Below are 24296 nucleotides of genomic sequence, written 5' to 3' on the forward strand. Positions count from 1 at the left end.
GGAAATGGGCCAGGGTGCAGAAACAAAGCCATTCCCCAGAACAAATAGCCCACAAACTTCTTTAAAGTTGTCTTACAAAAGCAGCTGGATAAAACCAGCCCCAGGGACATGCGCAGAACATCCACCTGTGACCAGCGTGTGACCTTCCACCAGGGGCGGTGAAGGGCAGCAGCAGCAGCTGGGAATCAAACTTGGGGAGCGAGAGACTGAGCAGGTGTGACACCCCATAATAAGTCCTGCTACGAATCCCAGAGGCCTCCAGGACAGGAGACATCTTAGAAAGCTGCTGTGTGCGCATTGTAGTTAACATATCCCCGCCTATTCCTGTGAATAAACATGAATCTTTTCCCGCCCCAGAACCTTTAAAAACCCAGGCCCGTCTTTTGTTCTGTGAGACAGGGGTAAGCATTGCTTTAGGCACCCCCTGGTCTCCGCTTGCAAGCCTTTTCAATGAAGTGCTTACCTGCTCATTCTTGACCAGTGAGAGGCAAGAACCTTTCTCTGGTAACAATTTCTTAGGGGACACTGGGCTTCCAATAAGGGTGATAAGAATTTGGAAACAGATAATGGTGATGGTTGCACAACATGATGAACATAACGTCACTAGGTTGTACACGTGAAGAATGTTGAAATGGCAAATGTTTTGTTACACACATTTACCACAATAAGATAAAAGAGCTGCTGCTTCATTTTATTGGCTGCCTAGTACTTCAGGATGTCAATGTAGTATAATTTAACAGTCCCCTATTAATGGCGATTTAGGTGACTTCCAATCTTTTTTCTATTTCCAACAGTGTTGGAATGAATATCTTTGTTCAAATATCTTAACGTGTGAGTATATCCTTGGGATAAATTCCTAGAATAACATTCATGCTCTTTTAATCCTCACACCAACCCATCACATCAGTTTTCTAGAGGAGAAAATGTGGGTTCAGGAAGGCAAAATGATTGGTCCATTGGAATCTGTGTCTTGAGCCAGTGAAGTTTATTTGTATGACAAGGTTTCCCAGGATGCAAATAGTTCCTGGTTTGGGATGGCCATAAAGCCTGCTCCCCTCACTAAAGGACACTTCTGCCTGGAAGAGGAGCCTCTGTCACCAGGGAGCCCAAAGGAGAAGGCTGCTATGATGTTCTAGGAGAGGCCTCTGGACGCTCCTGACACGAGCCACTCCGGGGATGGTCCACATTGGTGCCCAGGAGGGACAGCACACGGGCTCCTTGTCCAGGAAATCGTTGGATTAGGAGCTTGATCTCCCAAAGGTGTCTCTGGGGCAGCAGCCATGGCTGCAGTGGAGGGGAGCACGGCAGTGAGGGGTAATCTGGAACCTGGAGCCTAGGGGAGAGCCACACAGCCCTCAGTGGCTGGCCACAGCAGTGTGGCCTTAGGGCGGTCCTCCACCCAGTGCCACCCTGACCCTCCCGGGCACTGTCCTTGCTCCTCCTACCTGCTCCTCTGGATTTCTTGATTGGTGGTGCTTGCTTCCATCCACCCAGACTTCCAAAGCCAGAAACCTAGGAGGCCCCTTTCCTGTGCCCCCAGCTCCATACCCATGTGGTTCCTGAGCACTGTCACTCCCTGACTGACCAGGTGTTATCTCAGTGCATGCCAGCTGGCATGCCTTTCCCCATATCAGCCCACGCCTCCTCACCTCACCCGGGCCTGCGGACCACCGCACCTCCTAATCCACCTTCTTTTTTTTTTTTTCTGTCTCATCTAAATACAGGTCTGGTCAGACCGCCCTCCTGCTTCCTAGTCTTCAGTGGCTCCCATTGCCCCTCAGTACAAATTTGGCACCCTCAGCGACCTAGCTCCTGCCTGTGTCTAAGCCCTCCGGGACAAGAGCACCTCATAGCCTCTGAGTGGGGCACTCTCTCCCACAGCAGGGCATGAACTCCTGCTGCCCCACTGCCTGGAGCTCCTTCCCTTTCACCAGGCCTGCTTCTCACCAGCCACTTTCTCCTTTCTGCCCTGTGCTAGGTTTCCCGTGCCTCACTTCACGCATCCATTCCCCACCCTCTCTGCCAAGCTCCATGTCATGGGAGGCTGTTTCCGGTGTCACCCAGCCCTGGGCCCTTGGTTAAAAAAAAAAACAATTGCCATTGAGTCAACGCTGACTAATAGCGATCCTATGGAAACCCTGGTGGCGTAGTGGTTAAGTGCTGCGGCTGCTAACCAAAGGGTCGGCAGTTCGAATCTGCCAGGCGCTCCTTGGAAACTCTATGAGGCAGTTCTACTCCATCCTAGAAGGTCACTATGAGTCAGAATCAACTCGAGGGCACTGGGTCTGGGTTGGATAGGACACAGTAGAACTGTCCCACAGGGTTTCCAAGAAGCAGCTGGTGAATTCAAACTGCTGACCTTTTAGTTAGCAGATGATGGCTTAAACCTCTGTGCCACTAGGGCTCCAAGCCCCTGGTTAGAGCTGACCAATCACAGACCCTGAGGAGAACTCAGACGGCTGGAGGAGGGAATGGGGCTTCTCCCTTGACATCCACCGCAGAGCTCATGGGCAGTGGGGCTGGGGGCCCAGTGAAGGCTGGTTCCCTGCTGTGGCTGGGCTCCGAATCTGTGCCACTCTTGGCAGGCTCCCCTACTGGCCCTCCTCTTTGCACCTGGCAAGTTCTCTGGTTGTAGCTCTTTGAGTGGCCCTTGACACATTAGCTCACCACTGGGTTCATCCTTTGGAGAGCTCTTCACTGATCCTGCCTTTGCCACACCCCTCAAAAACCTTCCAGTTCAGAGATTTGGAGCAAGATCCTGGGCTGGGATGTTGCTGCCCACCCAGCGAGGCAGATGGCAAGCCTTGGAGCACATGGCCAGTGCCGACTCGTGCTAGGCATGGCTCTGTGTCCGCTTTTCTGTCTAGGTGTCTGTGCACGTGTGTATATTGTCCTTCTGGGCGTCCAGTCAGGGGAGTGTGGCATCTTTGGGACTTGTCAGAGGTGACATACAAAGTATTGAACAATGGGCATCAGACCAAGGCCGTTGGAGCGGGGCTGGGGGGCTCAGAGGCTGGGCAGAGCTGGGTCCCATGCCCTGTGACATCTGAGTCTCCTCTCTCTGCTTAGGAGTGAGGCTGTGCACCTGTGGGTCTAGTTCTCCATGTGAGCGTCTTTTCCAGGGCGTCCAGCTTTGTTCCTGCAGTGTTGCCTCTGCAGGGGGTGGGGAAGAGGCAGTGACTGTACGTAGGTGCATCTGTGTGCATGTGGCCACGTGGGGGGCAGCACCCACGCTCTCACCTGTCAGCATCCCCACCACCGTGCCACCATGCTGCCAGAGGCTACACTGGGTCCAGGAGCTGGCTGGCTCCCCTTCCACCTTTGCCTTGAACATGTGGAAGGACTTCAGCCGAGCTCTGCCCTCTCAGGCCGTGCCCCTGCTGCCACTCCAGGAAGACCAGGGCCCTCTCTGCCTTCAAGGTCCTGAAGCTGCCTTGCTGTGGGAAGAACCACTGGAATTTGGTGTGCCCTTTCTCAGCCCCAGTGTCCTCAGCAGGAGGGGGATATGAGCCTTTGTGTGTAAACCAGGGCCCTAGGCTGGGTGTGTACGTGGTCGGGGTGGTGTGACTGTCCTTGCTGAGTGCAGGTGACTCACCCTCTGTCTGGAATGGACCTTGTTGGCACCAACCCCCTCTGCAGGGGCAGCTGCTCCCTTGGCCTGTTGTTAATCTTCATGACCTCCGAGGTCTGCAGGGACTCTGGGCCAGGTTCTGTCAGCCAGCTGAACCTGCGACACCCGGGGGCATCTTTAGGCCACCTGTAGCTGCCAGCCACATACAAGCAGCTCCTGCTCATCTGGCACTTTCTACTTGCCAGGCAACGTTCTAAGCACTTCACAAACATCAACATATACAGTACTAGCTCACAACCATGCTACAAGGTGGTATTGTTAGCCCATTTTATGGAGGAGGAAACTGAGGCACAGAGAAGTTAAGTGACCTGCCCAGGGTCCCGTGGCTCAAGTGGCAAAGCCAGGATGTGGGCCCAGGGAGCTGGCTCCAGAGCCACGTTCTCAGCTGCTGCAGCCAAATGGGCTGAGTACCCCAATCCCCCAAATCTTAACCTCCTTTAGCTTTAACCCAAGGCCCAGATACTGCATGGCACGTATGTACTACTTTCAGCCTCAGGTGACAGCGGCTGGGGCAGGGTCTCCTGAAGTGAGAAAGAGGACAGGTGTTCAGCTTGACCTGCCACAGGTACCCAGCATGGAGATGAGAGTCTCCATGGCCTCAGAGCCACTATGCCCCTCCCTCTGCAGGCTCAGCTCAGAGGTTGAGGGAGTCCTGGGGTCTAAAAGGAGAGGGATGGGGTCTTTCAGACTCAGGCTTTCCAGAGGCCTCCCTAGGAGGGTCAGGTACCCAGAGCATTCACTCGGTGTCCAAAGATGACCCAAGGGCTCCCAGTTGATACCACACCCACCCAAGCCAGGGCTGAGGCCACAAAGAGATGCAGGCTGGGTGGAGTCCTTGTGAGCTGATCACAGCTGTGCATCTGTTCTAGTATGGGCCGCCTAGTTATCCTCCAGGTGGCCCTCATGAGCAGCAGGCCAAGCAGCCCCAGCTCATCTCCCAGGCACACAGCAGGGAGGGGATGTGAGGGAGCAACACCAGGAGGACAGCTGTGAGGTCAAAGGACATTCATGTCCAAACAATGCCCAGTGGGCCCCAGGACAGTGAACGCCGGGCACTCTCCCAGTAGTGTAGCAAGTATTGCCAGAACCTTCCATCTGGCCCATCAGATAGGTGTATGGTGGTTTTACTCTGCATTTACCTGAAGACTGACAAGGCTTGTGCCTTCCAGCATGTTTGCTGTGGGACCGCTTGTTAAGTGGAGTGCTGGTCCAGGGCCATCCCCTGGGCTGTCTGTCTCTTTCTCACTGGCCTACAGTATTCATCCGGGTACAAGCCTTTTGTCGGATGTGCCTTCAGCATCTCTCCACTCTGTGCCCTGCCTTTCGCTCTGTGGTATCTTTTGATAAACTGGTACCTGCATCCCTGGAGCTTCATGCACTACTGCCACCCACTCCAGACCAGCAACCTCAGATTTGGGGAGGGGCAGGTGCCTATAAAAATGCCCCTCTAATGACTCCAGATGAGAGATACAGGCCCAGTGGATGCAGGCTGCAAGGGGCCTGGCCTCAGAGCTCTGGGACAGGGCTCTGGAATGGCCCCAGCTGTCCTGGCATCTATCTACAGCCCTCAGTTCAGGCTCAGGTAGGGGTGGAGAAGGGACACCCCAGACTACCAGGAAGTTCCCCAGCAGAGCCCAGAGCTGCCAAGGGACTCCCTGAGGCCGAGAAGCCCTCTCCCCACCCTAGCCTGTGCCCTGCAGAATGCCCTCCTGTGTCCTTGGGGGTTCTGGAGCCCCAGTCACACAAGGGAGGCAGAACTTGGCCATAGGGGTCTCGGATTCCTGTACCTGTATGGAAACTTCTTGGCAAATCTCTCCTGGGTCTTCATCCTACACTTCTTAGACTGGTGGCTCTTCCTGTGGGCCCACGAGTCCATCGTGGGAGGGCTTAAGCTCTGCAGCAGCTCTCAGCCATGGCTAGAAGATAAAAGGACCTGTCAGAGTCTGAGGACTTTGCTTCCAGAGGAGCTGGAGGTGCTGATGGGAGGAAACAGGTCCAGCCAGGACCTTGGGCAGATGGCAGCCCTCCTCTAAGCCACAGCATCCTTATTTGCAAAATGGACAGAGGAATGTGGCCCTACTCCTTCACGGGGCTGTGTGAGAGCTGGTGATACTGTACTGTCACCAAGAGCCCAAAGCCTGACTGCCCTGTGCACTTGTCTACGTGCGTACACAATGTGTGTGTGCTTATGTACATGTTTTGCTTGAGTATGTGTATGCACATGTATGTGCATGCATGTGCTCATGTATGCTCGTGTGTACATGTGTATATACGTGTGTTGTGTCGTGTGTGCACGTGCACTGTATTGTGTTTGCATGTGTGCACACGTGTTTGTGCATATATGTGTTTATGTGTGCATGGCATGTGCATGTGCACTTATATGTGCATTGTGTGTGCGTGTGTTATGCTCATGCTCGTGTGTGCACATGTGTATGTGCTGTGTGTGCACACTCATGTATATATGCACACATATGTGCTTGTGTGTGCATGTGTGCTTATATGCATGCATGTGCAGTGTGTGTTTTGCATGTGTGCACTGTATGCATGTGTGCTCACCTGTATGTGTGCACATTTGGGCACACTTGTGTGCATGTGTGTGTACACATGTGGTTCTGTATGATTTTACCCCATGTGTTCATCATACACAGGTGTTTATCCTTCCCTTTTATAAACAAATTAGGGTGGCACTACCTCCACCCCCCATCAGCATAAGCAGTGGGTACCCTTCCAAAGTGTTGCCCAGTAATTTATGGAGCCTCCAAAGAGGTGGCTCCCATACACCCCAACCTCATTGGTGTGCCCTGCCCTCTGCAGATGCTTCTCCCTGGACTGTGTCCACTGCGTGTCACACCAGAAGGCTAGGCCCACCACCACCATGGCACGTCCTGAGGACACTCATCTCAGCTCTTCGTGAGGCCACAGCCACACCTACCCCTCCCAACAGGACCCAGCCCTCCCCAAGCTTGAGTCAAGGGCATCTTAATTCTCTCCAGTGAGGTGCCTTCCCCAGCTCTCCTCAGAGGCAGCAGAGGCCCAACTGTGGGAGATTCCCTCCCAACCAGCTGGCCACAGTGTCCTCCTGTGGCATGAGAGCTTCCTGGGGTCTCAGCTCACACAGACCCTGGGTCTGCTCTAGAGACCCCACATGTGTGGGAAGCCAGAGCAGAGAGTTTGCGTGGGCCCCAATGTCACCCTTCATCATGAGGCCAAAATGTGCGACACACACTGCCCATTCACCCCCTGCAGCGTGGGGACAGTGGGCAGAGGCACCAGGCAAGGGCAAGGCCTGCCTCTCAGGTTGGTGGAGGTGGCTTCTTTGCTACGTAAGGCAGCAGCGGTCCTTAAGCCTGGCTGCAGCCTGGTAGAAGCTCTAAAAACACAGCACAGGTGCCGCAGGATTGCAGAAGTGAACGGAGGTGTACCTGGCTGCGGCTTAAACCCAGTCCCTGTTTAAGGGTGTGGACCTGCAGCATGGCTCCTGGCTCGGAGCCTGTGGCTTCATCCTCCCCTCTTCCTCACTTCCTGCCTACTGTGCTGAGAAGACTGAGGACCCTGAGTCGTGGGTGCTAATTCAGAATTACCCATGTTTGCCACTGTGGAAGAGGCGTGGCCATCCCTACAACAATAAAAATAATAGCTGAGAATTATACCTATTTTTTTTTAGATCAATAGATCGATAGAAAAATGGCAAAAATGACCCCAAATTCTTCAACCCTTCCTATCTTCATCCTCTTCCAACGTAACTATGAGGCTCCTCCCATCAAGATCTGGAGTCCAGACCCCTGCTCTTGAGTCTGGGCTGGCTTACGACTTGCTGGGCCAGTAGAATGAGGTGGAGGTGATATGGGGCCGGATCTGAGCCTAGGCCTTAAATGGTCTTGCAGCTTCCACTCTTTCTTGGAACCCTGCCCAGCCACCATGGAGACAGGCCCACGCTAGCCTGCTGGAGCAGGAGAGTGCTCAAGGAGCAAGCCCACTCCACACCCACGTGCCCAAGCCTCCTAAGCCACTGGCCTGGCCTGACTGGGCTGGATCTGGTTCCCTGAGTGAGCCTGGAGCAGACCCTGAAGTCATGAGCCCCAGGCTCATCTCTGCCACCAACCTACTGCTGCTTCCCAGACTGACTTGGGACTGTCCTCCCAGCCACACAGGCTAAGAGGGGCTCGCTAGTCCCCTACCCCCAATTTGGCTGTGCCGATTATCAGGGCTTGGCCCAGAGCACCCTGGGATTCTCCCTGCCCAGAAGGGTGCTGGGTGGGCCAGCTCCTCTGGCCCCAAGGCTGGTCCCTGCAGGAGGGAGATTCAGCAACAGCGAAGGCAGGTGTCTGATGGTCACTGGTCGGCTCAGTCAGGTAGGGAGGCACAGACCCAGGATGCCCTAGGGAGCCTCTGGCCAGAAAGGAGGGAGGAAGTGAACCATGCACACCTCAGGCTACTCACGTACTGGTTTATGTGATGCCAGGGAAGTTGAAGCTGGCCATGGTCCCGGCCACCATGCCACCACTGGAGAACTGTTCCCAAGGCCCAGGCTAGGCCCTTAGTCTCATTGTGACATCAGAAGCCCCTGAAGTCAAAATCAGCAACATTACAGATGTGACCCACATGGCCAGAGAGCTGCCACACAGACAGAAGTGTGTGTCCAGGGCTGGCTGGTACTTGTAGCTCCAAGTATCCCAGACTGGGGCACCCACAGCTACACATTTTATATCCAAGACTTCTTCCCACTGAGATTCTGGAAATGGAAAAAATAGCCCATGGCGGCTACAGGAATAACTCCATTTCTGGCTGCCTCAACCTGTGCCCAGCCAAAGCCCAGACCTCAGCGGGTGGTGAATCTGAGCCCAGTGCAGTCTGCTGGTTTGGAGCACAGCTCAGAGGGCAGACTTCCTGCCTCTTCCCGCCACTTCCTTCTGGGTAGCCTCAGGCGAGTGACTCAGCCTCTATGCCTTAGTGTTCCCAGCTGTTAGAGGACACAATTAGTGCCACCTTAGGGGTTGTTGGGAGCATCAGGTGTGGCCATGCAGCCCTGTATTCTGCAAAGTCTGGGAGCCCGATGAAGGCCCGACAGGGCAGGAGCTGGCTGGGGTGTGGGCTGCCTTGCCAGGCTCTACAACTTGGAGAAGTGGTTTAGCCATGCGACTGAGAGCCCCCACAGCCCTTGAAGTAGGGCACTGGATGGAGAGGAGAGGAGAGAAGAGGAGGAACCTGAGTAGAAAGCAAGACCTGTCTACCTCAGGCCTTTCTTGCTCTGATGTCCTAGGACTTTACTCACAAGTGCAAACATCACGGGACACCTTGTGTTAGATTTGGGTCCCTAGAAGTAAAGCCTAAGGCATGGGTTCTTGCGCAAGTGATTCATTGATGGGGAGCTCTCAGGAAAGGGAGTGGGGAGCAGAACAGGGCAGGGGAAGAAGCTAACAAGGCTGTGGTCTTGGCTGGAGCCTGGCTTGCCTGACCCTGGCACCTCTGGTCCAGGAGGTACATCACAGAGCTGTTGAAAACTCTCAGCCATCTCTCCCAGCAGCTGCGGCTGGCTGCACCCGCCAGGTGAAAGGGGTCTGGGCAGGCCAGAGAGCTTGAGCTGCCCATTAGGATTCCCCAGTACTCACTGATGAAGTAAAGGAGAGGTACCTATGAACAGGACAGAGGCATAACCCAAGGAGTGGAGGGAGTGGCAACACCAAGCCTAGGGAGGACCATACCTCAAGAAGCATTGAGGGGTCAGCAGTGCTAGTGCTGCCATGGAGACTGAAATAACCGCTGGCTTTAGGGCTTTTTTTTTTAGGGCTATTTAGTTGACTCAGCTGTTTCCAGGGAGGGATGGAAGCCAGACTGCAGGGGGTTGAGGAAGGGCAGGAGGAGAGGAGTTGAGGTGGTGGCTGGGCCTGTGTCACAGGCCTCTCGGCCTCTTGGGGTTCCAGTTACAGCACAACAAATCACCCCAAAATGTAGTGGCTTAAAACCAAACCAATGATTTTATTGTTATCTCCGTGGTTCTGGGGCTTGAGAGGCTTGTCTGGCTGCGTCTGGCCTGTGGCTGCAGTCAGCCTGTGGCTGAGGCCTGAGCTGTCCGGACAGCTTCCTTATTCACACTGGGGGTGGGACCAGGGGTTCCCTCCACGTGGCTCTCCGGCTTGTGGCTTCGGCATGGCCAGAATTCTTACTGCTGACTCAGGCCGTGTTTCACTTTGTGACCTCACTTTGGAAGTCATTTAGCAGTCACAGAGGCCCTTGATGGGGGTTGACTAGGCTCTAGAAGAGCTTGTGGGTTGGGAAATCTTGTTGCCGTTAGTTGAGAAATAGAGTCTGCTACACAGGAGCTTAAGGAAGAGACAGGGGTTGAAGTCTACTTGGAAACCCTGGTGGCACAGTAGTTAAGAGCTACAGCTGCTAACCAAAAGGCCGGCAGTTAGAATCTACCATGTGCTCCTTGGAAACTCTACGGGGTAGTTCTCCTCTGTCCTATAGAGTTGATATGAGTCAGATATGAGTACTGTTCTATTGCCAATACACAGTTGCAGTCGAGTCTACTCGGACTCATGGCAACCCCTGTGTGTCAGAGGGGAACTATGATCTGGCGGATTTCCAGTGGCCGATTCTTCAGACGCAGATCATCCTTCTCCTGAGGGACCTCTGAGCGAACCCAAACCTCCTTATCAGACAAGCACGTTAGCCATTTGCACCACCCAGGTAACTTCTTATCACTTACAAAAAAATCTAAAGCAAAGATAGAGGAAATAGTAAGATTAGAATATAGGCTTCATGAATCCATTTCTAGAATTTTCTCTATGATTGACCTATTTTTTTCTTTTAAGATTAAAAAAATAACTTTTTTAATTCAATGAGCATTTGGCATATTAGGTTTTGTAGTATTACTTTTTAACTTTTATAAGTTTAATATAAATGTTCATTATGAAAAATGAAGACTAAGAAAAAAGGAAAAAAAAATCTTTAACATCAGGGATAAAAAAAAATAGCCACTGTTAAATCTTAGTGTATATACTTTCAGACTTTTCTCTATTTACACTTATACACATTATATGTATGTATGTATGGAGCCCTGGTGGCACAGCAGTTAAGAGCTACAGCGGCTAACCAAAAGGTCAGCAGTTCGAATTCACCAACTGCTCTTTGGAAACCCTATGGGGCAGTTCTACTCTGTCTTATAGAGTCATTATCAGTCAGAATTGACTCAACAGCAACAGGATTGGTTTTCGTTTTTGGTATATATATATATTATTATTATTATTTTATATATGTATGCCACCGCAAATCGCGGGTTTGAGCCGCCAGCCGCAGAGCCAATACGGAGACAGGAGGAGGTAAGGATTAAGAGGGCTTTGTTGAATACTGGTATTCAAGAGACAGAGGGGGTTAAATTTCTCCCAAATTCTGTCTAATTCCAAAGAGCTAGTGGGAGGGTTTTATAGGGGGAAGGTCAGGGTTACTTAATGTTTTGATCGCGCAGTCCACAGATGGTCTCATATATCACAAAACAACTAAAAGAAACTCTTCATTAAACTGAAGATATGCATGTGAGACATTTGGACTCTAATCAGTATATTTGTAACAGGCTAAAAAAACTCACATAAGAATCGCTCGGCTAGTGGAACTGCCCTGCCAAATCCACTCTGGCTGAGATAGGGAGCAAGAAAGAAAGTTGTAGATTAAAAATGTCAGGCATCTTTTCTAGCTGCTGTCTTATAGGCTGAAGGCCATTTCTCAAGAGAACAAAGAAGAGAAGAGAGACCAAGGCCACAGGAGGTGAGAGAGCTCCACACCCCTTTGGAAGAGACTGGTGCAGCTGGTGCAATAAAAAATGTTTTCAAATCAAACACTATGCTCATCCAAAGACTTCACCAAAAGAGTAAAAAGACTACCTACAGACTGGGAAAAAGCTTTTAGCTATGACGTTTCTGATCAGTGCCTGATCTCTAAAATCTACATTATACTGCAAAAACTCAACTGCAAAAAGACAAATAACTCAATTAAAAAATAGGCAAAAGATATAAATAGACACTTCACTAAAGAAGACATTCAGGTAGCTAACACATACATGAGGAAATGTTCACGATCATTAGCCATTAGAGAAATACAGATCAAAACTACAATGAGATTTCATCTCACTCCAACAAGGTTGGCATTAATCCAAAAAACACAAAATAATAAATGTTGGAGAGGCTGTGGAGAGATTGGAACACTTCTACACTGCTGGTGGGAATGTCAAATGGTACAACCACTTTGGAAATCGATTTGGCGCTTCCTTAAAAAGCTAGGAATAGAACTACCATAGGATCCAGCAATCCCACTCCTTGGAATATATCCTAGAGAAATAAGAGCCTTTACATGAACAGATATATGCACACCCATGTTTATTGCAGCACTGTTTACAACAGTAAAAAGATGGAAGCAACCAAGGTGCGCATCAACAGATGAACAGATAAATAAATTATGGTATATTCACACAATGGAATACTACACATGGATAAAGAACAGTGAGGAATCTGTGAAACATTTCATAACATGGAGGAACCTGGAAGGCATTATGCTGAGTGAAATTAGTCAGTTGCAAAAGGACAAATATTGTATAAGACCACTATTATAAGAACTTGAGAAATAGTTTAAACTGAGAAGAAAACATTGTTTTGTGGTTACGAGAGGGGAGAGGGTGAGAGAGGGGTATTCACTAATTAGATAGTAGATAAGAACTACTTTAGGTGAAGGGAAAGACAGCACACAATACAGGGGACGTCAGCACAATTGGACTAAATCAAAAGCAAAGAAGTTTCCTGAACAAACTGAATGCTTCAAAGGCCAGCGTAGCAGGGGCAGGGGCCTGGGGACCATGGTTTCAGGGTACATCTAAGTCAATTGGCATAATAAAATCTATTAAGAAAACATTCTGCATTCCACTTTGAAGAGTGGCGTCTGGGGTCTTAAACGCTAGCAAGCAGCCATCGAAGATGCATCAATTGGTCTCAGCCCACCTGGATCAAAGAAGAATGAAGAACGCCAAGGACACAAGGCAATTACGAGCCCAAGAGACAGAAAGGGCCACATGAACCAGCGACTACATCATTCTGAGGCCAGAAGAACTAGATGGTGCCTGGCTACAACCAGTGACTGCCCTGACAGGGAACACAACAGAGAACCCCTGAGGGAGCAGGAGAGCAGTGGGATGCAGACCCCAAATTCTCATAAGACCAGACTTAATGGTCTGACTGAGACTCGAAGGACCCCGGTGATCATGGCCCCCAGATCTTCTGTTGGCCTAGGACAGGAACCATTCCCGAAGCCAACTCTTCAGACGTGGATTGGACTGGACAATGGATTGGAGAGGGATGCTGGGGAGGAGTGAGCTTCTTGGATCAGGTGGACACTTGAGACTATGTTGGCATCTCCTTCCTGGAGGGGAGATGAGAGGGTATAGGGGGTTAGAAGCTGGCAAAATGGACACAAAAAGAGAGAGTAGAGTGAGAGAGTGGACTGTCTCATTAGGGGGAGAGTAATTGGGAGTATGTAGCAAGGTGTATTTTAGCAAGGTGTATATGGGTTTTTGTATGAGAGACTGACTTGATTTGTAAACTTTCACTTAAAGCCCAATAAAAATTATTAAAAAAAATGTTTTCAGAGATTACTTAGAGCACCATTATGGCAGTAGTTATGTCAAGTTCTCAATCACCAGATGTGAATAGGAGAAAACATGTTGTAAGGTATCAGGGTGTTTGTTAAGAGTGGAACAGGCTGCTCAGCCATATCTTGAACAGAACCTGTGCCATTTTCTAAAGACTAGAGATTAATCACAGCTTGTACAGTTATACTTGATTTCTTGACTGCTGCAGCAGTCAAGAAATCAAAAGACGCATTGCATTGGGTAAATCTGCTGCAAAGGACCTCTTCAAAGTGTTGAAGAGCAAAGATGTCACCCTGAAGACTAAAGTGCGCCTGACCCAAGCCATGGTATTTTCAATCGCATGATATGCATGTGAAAGCTGGACAATGAATAAGGAAGACCGAAGAAGAGTTGACGCCTTTGAATTGTGGTGTTGGCAAAGAATATTGAATATACCATGGACTGCCAAAGGAATGAGCAAATCTGTCTTGGAAGAAGTACAACCAGAATGCTCCTTAGAAGCAAGGATGGGGAGACTGCATCTTACATACTTTGGACCTGTTGCCAGGAGGGATAAGTCCCTGGAGAAGGACATCATGCTTGGCAAAGTACAGGGTCAGCAGAAAAGAGGAAGACCCTCAACAAGGTGGATTGACACAGTAGCTGCAACAATGAGCTCAAGCATAACGATTGTGAGGATGGTGCGGGACCAGGCAGTGTTTCATTCTGTTGTGCATAGGGTCGCTTTGAGTCGGAACCGACTCGACGGCACCTAACAACAACAACAATACAATTATACTGAAACAAACAAGAAAATATATTCTCTCTACTTTAATATTAAAACACTGGAGAAAAATTATTTTCTCTACTTCATATATATACATATACATACACACACATATATATGATCAGTCTATATATACCTTACCATAACCTGAATTTTTTTTCTTAACAATATATTATAAAAATATTTCTCCATGTTACTAAATATAACATAGTCATTTTTGATTGTATAGTATTCTTATCACTAGTTGCCATCCTGAATTGTTATATTTTTTTAAATGTTCAGGTCTCAAACTTGCTGTCAGAGGGGCAGACTGGGCTCACAGGTGGGCTCCATTGGTCCATGGGGGGTAGTTTCTATTTTAAAAAAGTTAGTTACCAGCATTTCAAAGAGACTTCTTATCGAAGAAGGAACTCCTCATTTCTCTTGACTATTTGGGAGATCTGGCAGCTACTGGAAACCCTGGTGGCGTAGTGGTTAAGTGCTACGGCTGCTAACTAAAGGGTCAGCAATTGGAATCCACCAGGCGCTCCTTGGAAACTCTATGAGGCAGTTCTACTCTGTCCTATAGGGTCGCTATGAGTCGGAATCGACTCGATGGCACTGGGTGTTTGGCACCTATTGTCCCACATTACCAGCGACAGCAGTGGACAGTCGAGTGGAGACAGCCCTGTATGCAGGGCAGGTGCTCCACGTTTTTTTCTGCACCTGATCTGCTGGCCTCGAAGTCATACAAGTTTGAGACCTGGGATTTAAAAAGAAATGGAGTCTGAGTCCTAAACGGATTACAGGGCAGAAAGGAGCAAGGAGGGGCTGGGTTTCAGGGCTGAGTCCTCGGAGTGCAAGTGAGGGGCAGCCTGCAGAGTCTGCAGGAAGAGGCTTCACCCGTTTTCTAGAAACCTCAGCGGCCCAGCGCCTTTCGCCAGTCTGAGTGGAAACTGCCCTCCATGGCGCCATCGTGTGGTAGCAAGAGGGGCAGCAGCAGTGGACTGATGGGCTCCAAAGCGTCCCCAGGTTCACTGGAAGACTTTCCTCTGTTTGGGAACCACCCTGCCCCCTGAGATTTGGCACATCAGAGGGAGGGGCAGTCCCAGGAGGGACCTCTATGTTAATAGAGCACTTATGGGGCAGAGTGACAGATTGGGTGAAAAAAGAGCTGACACCACATTCGCCTCATATTTTCTGGCGCCTCATGCCAACCACAGGCACGGAGGCTCACAATGTTGTATGTTCAGCGTGGACTGTGCAAAACAAACAAAAAACCCTCTCTTTGTCCTGCTCAATGTTTTTTTACTTTAAATTCTTTTTTCTGACATTACTAGTGTGACCTATGCTGTTTTCCCTGGGTGATGGAGTTTGTTCTGGGAAGAGCAAGAAACTATGCATGCAGGTGGGGGAAGGGTGAGAGGTTTTTTTCTCACCCTTCCCCCACCTGCAAGGCTGCTAGAGGGGCCAGGATCTCAGATGTGGGGACCCGGAGTCCTGCCTGAAGTTTTTCTGAGACTTGCGAGTCCTTTAAAGAGAAAATTCTAATTGAAAATTGGTAAACACAGTGACCCAAATTCAACTGTTTGCGGAGGGAGACAACACAGACAGCAAGCTAGGGCCAGGACAGAACCACCCCTACTGGGCTTTGACTGTGACCACAGGAGCAGGGCAATTTGATATTGCCGAATTTTTTTACTTGTGCGAAGTCCTCTTGTAACCTCAAAAATTTGGCCTGTATTCCCAGTGTTTTAGTGCCAGCCATGAGGCCTGGGGTGACAGCTGTGTCAGCTGAAGGAGGAGGCTGGTCCTGAGTCCCTGGCCTCATCATGATGGAGTGACCTGGCAGCAGAGACAGCCCACCTTGTGACAAGCAGCCATCATTTGATGTCTTTTCCCCAAACATACCAGTGGAAGGTGTCTAAGAGAACCATAGGAGAGGAACTCTGAAGTCCTATACCCACCAGACTTTATACTCCAGGGATCAAATGACTCACTTGAGTTAAGCGGCTGCACATTTTCTGGCTAACAACCAGGGGTACTTGAATTTAAGCACAGCTGCAGGCCCTCCAGCTCAACAACCCAAGGAAATCCATGACCCTTGATAGGATCTCAGTCCCTCGGTCCTGGATGAATCTTTATCCTCCCAGCACTGCTGCTTATCTGGGCAGAACACCAGGCCTCAGGACAATCTGCAATTTGTTCCTGAAGCCTAGTGACACTAGCAGGAGGAGGGATGGGGGGAACGATGGTCTTTAGGCTGTCCAAGGGCTGACTTCTTTCAGTGCATGATGCTGGGGATTGAGTGCAAGAGCCTGGCCTCCCCTCCCCTCCCCAGCCATACACAGAGCCCTCCAGTGCACAGTTCTCATAGCCTCAGTCACCCAACGCTTGGGTACTCCTGCTTTCCTGTCACCACGCCTGCCTCTTTGCCTCATAAGGTCATGCTTCCACCTCCCCATCTTGCCAAAAGCCTCCCTTAGCTGAGCGGTGTTCTCCCAGCTGACCAAGAAAGATTAAGGACACTTGACTACCCAAGAGTCCCTAGATGGTGCTGGCAGAGCTGGGGGTTGGGTTAGGCACTAGGAGTACAAGTGCCTGGATCCTGCATCCAGGCATGTTTTAACTTCTAGTGTTCAGTGTTGTCCAAAAGTTCTACAGAGTTTAAATAACTTCATTTTTTAGTCTTCCCTTTCATTTCAATGGGCTGGTGCATTAATCTGCTATGACCTGAATCTGCATAAAGAATGTTTTTGCGATGATAAAAATGTCCTAAAATTGATTGTGGTTATGGTTGTACAGCTTTGTAAATTTATGTTTAAAAAATTGAATATGTGCAAGAGTTCTAAAACAGGTGCCTGGCATGCCTAGTGTGGCTGGTTCAGGTGTAGGCCTGACTTCATTTTTGTGACTTCTGCTTCTGCATCCCTAAGAATGTAACCTTGACTTCTTTCTGTTCATATGCTTATAGTCTTAGGCCTCTGGCTGGATGGAACCAGCAGACTGACTCCTTCCCATTCATATGTATATGGCCTTGGGCCTCTGGCTGGGTGGAACCAGCAGACCCTGGCCCCTTATCAATCATCTCGTGACCACCTTGAGACCTCCTTGCAAGCACACACTTCCACAATTATGTGAGTGTACCCAATCTTCTTAACCCATATATACTCTGTTAACCTATCCCAACCAAATCCCCACTTCAAGATATCCCGCTTCCTACTTGTGTTAGTTATCTAACGCTGCTATAACAGAAACACCACAAGTGGATAGCTTTAACAAAAAGAAATTTATTTCCTCACAGTAAAGTAGGCTGAAAGTCCAAAATCTGGGTGTCAGCTCTAGGGGAAGGCTTTCTCTCTATCAACCTTCTCATCAATCTTCACCTGGACTAGGAGCTTCTCTGTGCAGGAACCCCGGGTCCAAGGGATGTGCTGTGCTCCCAGCACTGCTTCCTTAGTGGTATGAGGTCCCCAACTCTGTTCTGCTTTCTTAGTGGTATGAGATCCCCAAATCTCTGTTCGCTTTCCTTTCCTTTTATCTTTTGTGAGATAAAAGGTGGTGCTGGCCACATCCCAGGGAAACTCCCTTTACATTGGATCAGGGATGTGACCTTAGTAAGGGTGTTACAGTCCCACCCTAATCCTTTTTAACATAAAATTACAATTACAAAATGGAGGGCAATCACACAATACCAGGAATCATGGCCCAGCCAAACTGATACGTTTTCTGGGGGACATAATTCAATCCATGACACCACTTTACCGATTTCTCACCTACCAATCAGAATATTGTAAGCTAAGTTTCTGATTCAACCCTATATACCTCATAACTGCAACTTTTTGGAGCAATGATTTTTCACTTTGTGAGATCATATGTGTCCCTGGATCAAGCTGCCTTTGCTCTCAAATAAATCTATTTTAAACACAGTACACACTGTCATTCAACAACATTTCTTAGCGTAGTCAGCAGGATTTGAAGGTAATTTATCTTCTGCATTCCCAAGAAGCCATAGATCCAGCACTCTGGTACCAGCACAAGCCCCTTGTGCTCAAACTGTCTCCTTGGGCTCTTGGGGGTCACCTAAAGTAAGCCCTCCTGAACCGAACCTCCACTTTATTGAGAAGATGGCTCTTTGAGAGATTTTATTTTCAGTCCTTTGTCTTTAATTTCTGCTCATTTTTTGAGTGTCATGCTGAGTTTATTGTCATCTAGCAGTTGAATCTGAACTCTCTCTTCTCTGGTGCACCTGAGAAGTTTCAGCATGCATTCAAGCAGGTTAGAGGAAACCATAAGGTTTTCATGCCCATCCAGGTGCAAAATTTCTTAGTGAGATGGGGAAGACCACGTCTAAGGCTAAGGCAGGATCTCCCTCAGGGACTCCTGCTACTTATATGAGCAAACATTATGGGCCCAGTACCATGATATATCTTGACTACTGACATGTACTCACTTAAGGAAATTTAGAAGTTCAGTGGCTATTTTGGGGCTCATTTGACTTAACTAATCTTTTTTGTGCAGTAAATTAAATGCCAAACCAAAAACCAAGCCAAACTGATTGCCGTCAATTTGATTCTAACTCATAGCGACCCTAAAGGACAGAGAAGACATGCCCATAGGGTTTCCAAAGAACAGCCGGTGAATTCAAACTGCCAACCTTTTGGTTAGCAGCCAAGCTCTTAACCACTGCCATGGATTGAATTATGTCCCCCCAAAAATGTGTGTATCAACTTGGTTAGGCCATGATTCCCAGTATTGTGTGGTTGTCCTCCATTTTGTGATTGTAATTTTATGTTGAGAGGATTAGGGTGGTGTCTTAGTCATCTAGTGCTGCCATAAGAGAAATACCACAAGAGGATGGCTTTAACAAAGAGAAATTTATTTTCTCACAGTCTAGGAGGTTACAAGTCCAAATTCAGGGCACTGGCTCCAGGGGAAGGCTTTCTTTCTCTGTCAGCCTTCTCATCAATGTTTCCCCACACAAGGAACTTCACGCAGGGACCCTGGGTCTAAAGGATGCACTCTGCTCCTGGTGCTCCTTTCTTGGTATGAAGCCCCCCACTCTCTGCTTGCTTCCCTTTCCTTTTATCTCTTAAGAGATAAAAGGTGGTGCAGGCCACACCCCAGGGAAACTCCCTTTACCTTGGATCATGGAGGTGACCTGAGTCATCAGTACCTAAAAGCCCATAGGCCACGACACTTACTGATCTTGGCAAAGTTCTATCAGCAGAATCTATTAAAGTTCAAATAGATATCTCTAAACCTTTGCCTAGAATTTCCCAATACCCCTTGAAATGGGAGGCCAAAGAAGAACTTGTTCCTATCATTCAAGATGTTTTTTGCTAAAGGCTTAATTATTCCTTGCATTAGTCCATACAATACTGTAGTCTTCCCTGTTAAGACACCTGGCAATCAAGAATGGACATTTGTGCAGGGCTTACATGCTAAGATTCCCCATGGTTACTAATCCTCACCTATTTCTTTCTAATGCACCTGCTGAAGTGATTCACTTAACAGTGGTCAATTTATGCAGCGCTTTCTTTAGCATACTTGTGCATCCAGACAGTCAGTACTTATTTGCCTTCACTTGGAGTGACTAACAATATATTTGGACTGTGATACCTTAGGGATTTACTGAATCCCCCACCTATTTTTCTCAGACCTTTCATACTGATTTACAACCATTACAATTTACTCAAAGTTCTACACTATTACAATATGTGGATGAGTTTTTGGTATGCTTTAAGTCTCAATAAGCCTGCCTTACAGACAGTATTCTGTTTTTACAACACTTAGCCAACAGAGGGCACAGAGCCTCTAAGGAAAATTACAGTTAGCCCAACTTCCTGTTAAATATTTAGAGCATGTAATTACAACTGATCCCAAAAGAACAGAAACGATCCTGGCTTATCTTGTTCCCACCACTAAGAAATAAAATTATTCCTAGGGGTTGGTGGTTATTGTAGAACCTGGATACCAATTTTTTCTTTATTAGCTCAACTTTTATACCAATATTTTAAAACTTCAGAACCTGATCCCTTTCAGCTCTCTGAAGAGGGCCAGAAGGCAATCACCAAGCTGAAAGAAGCACTAAGTAATACCCCTGCTTTAGGATTTCCTAATTATAATCTAGACTTTTCACTGTTTGTATATGAAATATCCAGCAATGCATTAGGAGTCCTCGCTCAAAAACATGGAAGACAACAAAGACCAATTGAGTATTACAGTATTCAGTTAGATCCTGTAGCTAGGGACTACCCCCCTTGCCTCAAGGCAGTTGCCATGACTGCTAAACTGCTTGAAAGTACAGCAGACATAGTTTTGGAAAATTTTGTTGATGTCTATGCTCCCCATGAGTGTCAACCATTTTAAATTCAACTTTGACCCAGAATGTACAGCTAATAGACTTATGAAGTTCTTCTTTTAGCTGCTTCTAATATTTGCAAACCCTGGTAGCATAATGGTTAAGAGCTATGGTGGCTAACCAAAAGGTCAGCCATTTGAATCCACCAGGCACTCCTTGGAAACTCTATGGGGCAGTTCTACCCTGTTCTATAGGGTTGCTCTAAGTTGGAATCAACTCAACGACAATTTTTTTTTTTATATATTCAGTTGCATACTGTAACCTTATTAAACCAAGCTACTTTATTCCCCCACTTAATGAAGATGATTACCCTACCCATGACTGTTTAAATCGTACTGAACAACCACTGTCCCCCAGATAAGATTTATAAGAGTCCCCACTTTTAAATCCTGACTTGGTTTTATTTGTCGATGGATCATATTTAAAACCTGAACCTACTAGCTCTTATTACCAAGGAGGTTATGCTGTGACCACATCCACTGAAGTCCTCAAAAGCAGCACCCTTCCTGAAGTCACTTCAGCTCAACAAGGTGAACTGACTGTACTCACGAGGGCTTGCAAATTGGCTTCTGAACAGTCAATGTTTACACAGACTTGAGATATGGATTTGAGGGGGTTCATGATTTTAGTACTTTATGAAAATAGAGAGGGTTCTTAACCTCTTCTGGGACCCCAATTAAAAATGGCCCCTTAGTAGTAGACCTCTTAGAAGCTCTTTTGCTCTCCTCTGAGATCACTATAATTAAAATCCAGGCCCTCCAAGCAAGAGGTATTCCTCAAACAGGAGAAACTAAAGGGAGTGACTTAGCTGATAGAGCAGCTAAGCAAGTTGCTTCCTGGCCACCCTCTAATAATAATAATAATAATGACCTCATTCATTATTGTGATGGTCTTACTAGTGATTAAGATGAAAAGGAGGGAATAAATGTTGGTAGAATACTTATGACATCCACATTACAGAACCTTGGAAAATGCCTACCGAGATTCGATCCTCATGAAATTTCAAAGTTCCTTTTTAAACACCAAGAGTTAACTCCAAAAGGAGAAATTAGAGAATGAGAGCAGGCCGGATGTCATCAAGATCTAATCACTGAATTGTGGACTAGTCCTAACAACAAACCTGTTTTACCTGAGTGCCTGCATGTACCTAGGTTCAGACTCTCTTACATGATAATATCAGATCAAAGCAGATGACTTAATCTGGGCTTTGGAAAATTAAAGGTGGGGGATTTTTCTGCCACAGTGGACTATGTTCTTTTTCATCGTTTTTGTTGTCCTCCTACTGTATTATCTTCCATAATGTTTGATCCCATGCAGTAGTGCACTGTTTTAGATGATAACCAACCTTTCAACATTCCCATAGAGAATTTTTCTTTTCCCAAAGGATTTACTTGAGCATCACTAATCAACCCCATACAAAGAAACAGAGAAATGGAAAAGACTGGGATGCTCACAGTGTTCCATCCCTAGAATATGGATAAGTCCCAATAAGAACTTAGTTCTCACCAAATCTTTACAACTTCCCATGCTAGAAGCTTTGCATGCAAACATTCATTTGGGAACAGACAACAGGATAGAAATATTTTTAAAAAGTACTGGTGCTGGCATTATTATGAGGCTGCTGATTACGTGGCATCCCATTGCCCTATTTGTGTCCAATTTAATACAGGTAAACCTTATAAACCTCCACCTAGAAAGTACCCCCTGCCTTCAAGACCTATCTTTGAATGGCAAATTGATTTTATTCAACTCTCACCATTCAATGGATATAAATTTGTATTAGTGATGATTTATAGATTTTCTCACTAGGTAAAAGCTCTTCTCAGTCATCAAGCTACTATTACCTTTGTGGCTAAGAAACGCCTTGAAAATATCATACCCATTTGGGGAGCCCCCAGAGTCCTTTGTAGTGACCAGAGTACACATTTTACTGGAAAACTAATTAAAGAAATATACAATTTTTTTCTATCTTCCAGAGGCTTCGCCGTCCTTATCATCCTCAATCCTCTGGCCTATTTGAAAGAACTAATGGTATACTAAAAACTCAACTAGTCAAACTTTCCAAATCTTCACAATTATCCTGGACTAAAATGTTACCTCTTATCCTCTTAAATTTGAGAACTACTCCACTTAGGTCCCACAAATTAGCTCCTCATGAGATTATTACTGGGTGGCTTATGGTCCTCCTTTATCGGGCAACCTGCCTTTAATCAAATTTAACTCAATCCAACCTGTTCCAATGTTGCAAGTCTTTAACTCAGTATTCTAAGGAATACTCTTCACAAGTTACAGATGCTTTTGATAATTAGGAACAAGAAGTGTCCAGCCTGCCCACTATTAAGCCTGGAGCCTATGTTTATTGGAACAGACACCAGTTAAAAGATTGTCTTGAACACCAATGGAAATGACCTAACCTGGTCCTTCTCACTAATTCTTGTGCTGCTAAATTACAGGGAGTTAAAACTTGTATTCATCTCTCCCAACTGAAGTAGACAAACGACCCTGCCTAGACAATTCAATCAACTGAGAGACTTAAGCTGAAATTTAAACTTGTGATGGCCAGAAGCAGATGACTGCACCTGAAGTGGACAGCATTCCCAAGATTGTGGAACAAGACCCCTCACCCATTCAGTCAAATAAAAGTCCCAGAGGTCCTCAGACTTTGTTTAATCCTTATTGTTTCTGAGCTTGCTTTGTGTCACCAAATCGAGTTTATTGACTAATAAGAATTTTCCATAGGCTTTTTTTTTTTTCTTGATATATTTGCTGTTTCATATTCATTGCTATCCTTAGGCTAGTTGTTGTATTACACTCTGTTGGTATTATCCTGTTTTTCATACTACCTTTTTCAGTTTAGTGTTTTTAGCTGCTATTTTGTTGTTACTTACCCTGTTATTTTACTGGAGTTGTTATTGGCCTGTTATTTAAACACTTGTTGATGCCTTAACCCTCATCTCTTCCCTTGTCACAATTCTTTGCTCATCGGATTATTGTCTACCCATAGTGCCAAACCCTGTTTTGAGACCTTACTTTCAAATGGTAGTGGATGGAAACATTTATTTTACCATAATCATCATTTTTATCACCTTTCCCTTATTGTTTTTGCTTTGTGTTTTTCCACTAAGAGGCTCTTCTCAAGTGTTCTGTTATTAGCTTTCACCACTCCAACTAAAACCTGGCGTGAAAATGCCTTTGTCAAGCTAGCTCAGTCAGTAGCTAGCACTGGTAATCTGACTGATTGCTAGATTTGTCATCAAATTCTGAACACTGGACGTGATAACTCTGACCTGCTGGCCTTGCCAGTATGCAGTTATAGTTTTATACCCAGTGCTATGGTAAACGCCAGTGCTATTGCCAGAAGAGCTATCAGTGTTAGACAATGGCATCCATCTAACTTCCCTACTTACACCTTGGTACCCTGTTTTTTCCCTTCTGCTGTTTGGACAAACCCTGAAGTTACTTATAGTGAAGGATGCCCTATTCCCTGATTATTATGTAGCCTGAATAAATTTTTGTAATTATGAGAATTCATACACCCCAGCTTGCCCCCATTTAAAGGAGAAATCAGAGTTCGGTGGCTTGTCCATTTGTAGCAGCTCTCTTACTGAAAAATGGCTTAAACAAGCAAACCAGATTATCCCTTTCCCCAACACTCAAACTGGAACAGGAACAATGTTTGTGCCCCCAGGGCATGTATCTTTATGTGGAAGATCCACTTATTTAAAGGAAAATGACCATATTGAACCTTATACTTGGGCACTTCCCTGCCTAGAGAGATGGGGTATATATGGTCAACGTACTTTAGAGACCCCTGGGGTTTCTCTAAACTTCCATTCCTGTGATGAAAGTATGCATTGGACTAATGATTTAAAACTTCTCACCAGAAACAAGAGAGAAGCTAGTAACAATCCTGTAACAGATA

At 47.1% G+C, this 24296-nt stretch overlaps 1 protein-coding gene across 1 annotated transcript; it reads right to left on the reverse strand.

Moving 5' to 3' along the window:
* Window positions 1-957: 957 nt before the first annotated feature.
* Window positions 958-6081, reverse strand: C22H3orf22 (chromosome 22 C3orf22 homolog). Its single transcript, XM_023548061.2, has 3 exons — window positions 5419-6081; window positions 3596-3727; window positions 958-1495 (listed from the first exon to the last, which is right to left on the reverse strand). Exons 1-3 carry the CDS (start codon window positions 5505-5507, stop codon window positions 1123-1125), a joined length of 594 nt encoding a protein of 197 aa, XP_023403829.1. The 5' UTR covers window positions 5508-6081; the 3' UTR covers window positions 958-1122.
* Between the last annotated feature and the right edge of the window lie 18215 nt (window positions 6082-24296).

The sequence above is a fragment of the Loxodonta africana genome, chromosome 22 (genome assembly GCF_030014295.1).
Source record: "Loxodonta africana isolate mLoxAfr1 chromosome 22, mLoxAfr1.hap2, whole genome shotgun sequence".
NCBI lineage: Eukaryota > Metazoa > Chordata > Mammalia > Proboscidea > Elephantidae > Loxodonta > Loxodonta africana.